This window comes from Silene latifolia, chromosome X (assembly GCF_048544455.1).
Source record: "Silene latifolia isolate original U9 population chromosome X, ASM4854445v1, whole genome shotgun sequence".
NCBI classification, from domain to species: Eukaryota; Viridiplantae; Streptophyta; class Magnoliopsida; order Caryophyllales; family Caryophyllaceae; genus Silene; species Silene latifolia.
This window is the reverse complement of record NC_133537.1, coordinates 173,545,166-173,550,274: the sequence shown is the minus strand read 5'-3', so window position 1 is coordinate 173,550,274 and position 5,109 is coordinate 173,545,166. Positions and strand designations below refer to the sequence as shown.

The following is a 5,109-nucleotide window of genomic DNA, read 5'->3' as shown; positions in this document are numbered from 1 at the left end:
TTATGTGGAGGATATTGTATGGCCCCTACCTTTTTTGTTATATTTTTGCATTTTTATTATCAGTTAGGATGGAATTATTTTATTACTATTTTTGATAAGTTGTTGTCATTCAAAGGTGTTCCATGTTGCAAGTCAGTTTGAGGACCACAAGGGTTACAATCATCTTAAGGGCATCATCTTGTTTACTATTGTTGTTATCAATGTACCTCAGCAAGAAAACAAGTAAGTTTTCTAAAAAATCCTTTATTTATTAGCCTGAAAATGGATGCAGTTTTTTAGTCTAATAATCTTAACTGTATGTGTAGTTATGATTGCGGACTATTTGTTATGAAGTTTCTGGAGGGTGCAATACACGATAGGAAATTATGGGAGGACCAAAACTATTTCAAAGTAAGCTTGCCAAATTAGCTAAATGTTAGTTTTTTATTTCTCTATTTATCGTATTCTATCAGTTTTTCATTTCTCTAAAAAATCCTTTATTTAATTTGCAGAATATGATTGCTTATCGTCGACAAATTATGTTGAAACTACTCAAGTGGGAGAAAAATACTGCAAAGGTAATTTTTAAATATGTGGAACTGATAGATACATATATGTAGCTGAGATAAAATACATTAGTAGGGTACACAATCTTAAATTGCTGGATACACTTCTTTCAGTGTGTAGATACACACCTCCTGCTGTGTGGATACACTTATCTGGTTGTGAGGTTACAGTTCTTAGGGCTGTGCAGATACATCCCAGCTGCTGCTTGGATACACACCTGCAGCTGTCTGCATACACACCGGCAGAATGTGCGGTTACGCATTGTTGGCTGTCTAGATACATATATCAGAATGTGCGGTTTACACATCTCTGGCTGCATACACACCTGATAGTAATTTCTGTAGTAGTTTATAGTTAGTTATCCATGTTCGTCTTTAGTTTTTATTTCCACTGTCACCAAATATCTCTCCACTAGTTTTAGAGTTCCTTTCCCTTCATCCTTTCTTGTCCTCAGATCGATGTCTCATTTGATCGATTTTCATCCTGATTTTTTTCTTGACATATACTCTTATGTTCAAGCCATTTAACTGTATTGAATAGTGTCTCAGTGTGTACTGAAGTGGACCGAAGTGTAGGAATCAGTCGTTTTTGAATCATGTACAAATTTACAAATCATTTGGGTGATCTACAAGATAGTCTGATTATGCATATGCCATCAACTATATAAATGGCATATTTTTACCTTCTCATCCTTGAGACGTTTACATTTTTTCTGTGCCTTCATATATGTTGGGAGGAAAACAAACACAAACACATCTTTTGTTTAGCTACTAATAGAGTTTGTGTTTAGATCCGTTTTACAACTATATTAGTGTAAAATCATTTTACACAAGACTAACTCCCACTTGCCATTGATTATTAACAACCTCGTGGTTATATTCCGTGGATACACACCTGCAACTAGTGTGGATACACATCTCTGGCTGTTTGGATACACACCCGCTGGTGTGTGAATACACAGCCCCGGCTTCGCAGATACACATCCCTACTGTTTTGTAGGCACTTATGTGCCGGAGATGTTAATTTTATTTTACATATAAAATTATTTTAAACTAACTTAACGTTACTTTTTTCATGTTTTTTGACGAGGTGAGTTCGTAGATGGGAGTGTGTTTTGAGGATGTGTTGTGCGTAGTGAAATGTAATTGAATTTAATGGTGTTGTGTTCAAACATTCCAGGAACATTTTTGACTCAATTGTTTTTGTTCATCAAATGTAATTTTGTTTCAATCCTTTTTCAATGTATGGCTACTATTAATACTATTCAGTTATTAAATTCCTATTAACACATCTTGCGGTTGTTGCGTGGGTACACATTACAGGTTGTGTAAATACACATATATGACTTTCTGGGTACACTGCTTGTTGGGGTACAGATACACCCCAGCTGCTGTGTGGATACACACCCGTGGCTGTGTGGATACACATCTGTGTGGATACGCATTGTCGGCTGTCTGGATACACATCCCTGGCATTGTGGATACACATCGCCGGCTTTGTGGATACACAAAATGTTCCTGGAATGGGTCATTGGACAGTTACACTTCAAAATAAAAGGATGTGTGGATACACATACCCGGCTTTGTGGATACACATCCCCGGTTTTTGGGATACACATAATACCCAACAAGTAGTTTATTAAATTCCTGTAACAAATAAAGTAAATTTAATTTGTAGGGGAGCAAACTTTTAACAAGGGATCCATGGATACTTTCTCCACAAAACCAAGTAGAAGAAGTGAAACTCATTCTTCATTTAATTCCAATTTGGATTTTGCAGATTTGCATTTTGCAATTATAGTGTCCCAAGTGCATACATTTTTCATCCAACAAGCCTCTAGCCTTAACCTTTTCAATTGGACCTAAATTTAAGACCCCTCCGGCCACTTTACAAGTTATCCCGGTGATTGTAATCCTAATTTTTGTCCCCATTTATGATAAACTCTTTGTTCCTACATTGAGAAAACTCACTAAAATCCCTTCCGGAATAAATACCCTTCAAAGGATCGGGATCGGGTTAGGGTTATCGATTATTACAATTGTTGTTGCTGCCTTGATCGAGACAAAGAGTGTCCATGTCGCAAGTAGAAATGGACTTATTGATGTTCCCAAGGGTGTTCTCCCACAATTTATGATTATGGTGCCATAGGAATTGGGGGCTTTGATGAGTAGCGCTATCATATCACTTGTGCAAGAGATTACTTCAAGGAACGTCATTCGCTCATATTGATTAACACCACATGCAACATTCAAGATACGAGAAAAACTACACCAATTCACTATTCCCATTATTTCATCAATTTTTATAAAATAAAGAACTTAATCTTCAATTTGTATTAATATTTTATTTTTAATTATGTGTGTCACACCTCGACTTTTGAGGGTACACAATAAAAGTTTGTATAATAATAGAGAAGCAGTGTTTGAACAGTAAACGTGAGACATTAGACAATCAAACCATCGCGACTATATAGATCCAAGATGCGTTAATTAAACATACTTCTTAGAAGTCTTTACTTACTAGAAAGACCACTATTTAAAGTAAAATACAACATACTTCTTAGAAGTCTTTACATACTAGAAAGTTTTAAGAATACTTAATACAACTTAAACTTTTTCTAGCTGAAATCAAACTGGACTCACTTTTGAGTGGCTCGACTTGGGCAATTCCTACTATCATGATGAGTCATTTCACCGTAAGCACGACATTTCCTCAAGGGCTTTGCATTTTCTTGTACTGCCTTTTCCTTGTTTGAAGTAATCCATCTTCCTGATCCCTTATTCTTACACTTTTCTGGTGGTAGAACACTAGCTTCAGACGGTATTTTCGAGCCAATAAGCATCTCAATTTCAGCTTTCTTGTTTTTTGACTTCCCACGCTTAACTGAAATCATCAATTTCTCGTTGATACCGCGAAGAATTTCAAGCAGCTCATCACCAAGTTCCTCATTATCTTCAACAAGCGAAACTGAAGTAAATACTTCCGACCACAATTCACTTATCTTACTTTGGTGGTTTTCTATTGACATACGATCAGCTAGGAGGGTTGTCCCAACAACATTAAAAATGGGACGACAAGTTGCATATTTGCTCCATCTGTCTAATAGATACTCCGTAGGGATATCATCAAACCCTCTATCTTTTAACACCCACAGAACATGCTTACAAAGTAACCCAATTCTTTCAAACGTCTTACACGAACAAGAAAATTTATTACCACTTAAATCAACTGTGTATACCTTGTCTTTCTCGCGGTCCATTATTGAAATATGCTCATTGTTGTCTTCAGTTGTCCTCGGTGAAAGACCACAAGTAAAACACGCATCTTGGAGTTCTTCTTGAAAATGATAAAAAACAGTGGTGGTGTAAAATTCAGAGGTTTTTTTTTCTAGAAGGAGAGGTGTTGATAATTTTGGAGAAGAGTTCTTATCATCGGCAGTCACCTTAGCATATTTCCAACGCTGCGCATCCATAGCCGATTGGAAACGCATCCAAAACTAAACAAGAGTGAGGTGCGGGTTTGTGAAATTTCCAAAGAAGCTATTTTCAGATTCTGACGTTGATGTTGTGCGCATAATCCCACCAAGATATATGTCTCTGAAGTAGGCAGGAATCCAACTTGAACGAATGTCAAACATTGACTTCAGCCACTCATGATCAGAAAGCTCATACGAAGAAATGATCGATTTCCATCACAATTCGAATTCTTGTGTATCAATCTCTCCATCCCAAACAATAGAATTTATTTCCTTTAAAAAGTTTGTGTTTTGGCAAATTGTCGGCCCGACTTTGTCTGGCAACTTTTTCATTATATGCCACATGCATAATCGGTGTTGTGTTTTGTCACCAAACACATCTTTTACAGCTTGATTGATGCCTTTGCATTGGTCAGTTATAATTGTAGTAGGATAGCAATCACCCATAGCCTTCACAAAATTCTCAAATAACCAGGTAAATGATTCTCCATCTTCCTTTCTTAACAAACCACCCGCAAAAGTGACGCATCTTTTATGGTTGTCCACACCAGTGAATGGACAAAACACCATTTTATATTCATTGAAGTTATAAGTAGCATCAAAAGAGACGGCTTCCCCAAAAAGGGCATAGTTTTTAATTGAGATTGGATCTGCCCAAAAACCCTTACTTAGTCTTTTTTCATCATCCACCTCAAAGTCGAAATAAAATAATGGAGACATAGCCTATTTTTGCATGAAAGTCTCCAATAACATCTCAGCATCATATTCCTTGATATATTTCTTAACATCCCTTGAAAAGTTTTTAAAATCTTCTAGAGAAGCCCCAACATTTTTGTACCCTTTTACATATTCCCTAAACATTCTAAAGGAATCCACTTGACCATGATTTACCCTTGAATTATCCATGATCATTTTCTTGTGAAAGAGATTCAAATTCCTAGATGGTTTCATATGAACCATTGTAGCTGGGGTAATCATTGCGTGTGTGTGTGTACCTCAACAAAATCATAAATTTGGTATTCACCAGTGTCAATTCTCTTAAAACTAACCTTAGCTTCACATCCTGTTCTCGTAACAGTCCTCTTTCT

At 36.4% G+C, this 5,109-nt stretch overlaps 1 protein-coding gene across 1 annotated transcript; it reads right to left on the bottom strand.

The window, feature by feature from the left end:
* Window positions 1-3,184: 3,184 nt before the first annotated feature.
* Window positions 3,185-4,018, bottom strand: LOC141618752 (protein FAR1-RELATED SEQUENCE 3-like). Its single transcript, XM_074435833.1, has one exon. The coding sequence runs from the start codon at window positions 4,016-4,018 to the stop codon at window positions 3,185-3,187; it is 834 nt and encodes a 277-aa protein (XP_074291934.1).
* Between the last annotated feature and the right edge of the window lie 1,091 nt (window positions 4,019-5,109).

What these genes read in the sequence shown, in the direction of transcription:
- LOC141618752 (XM_074435833.1), bottom strand. Translation starts at nt 4,018, where the DNA reads ATGGATGCGCAGCGTTGGAAATATGCTAAGGTGACTGCCGATGATAAG.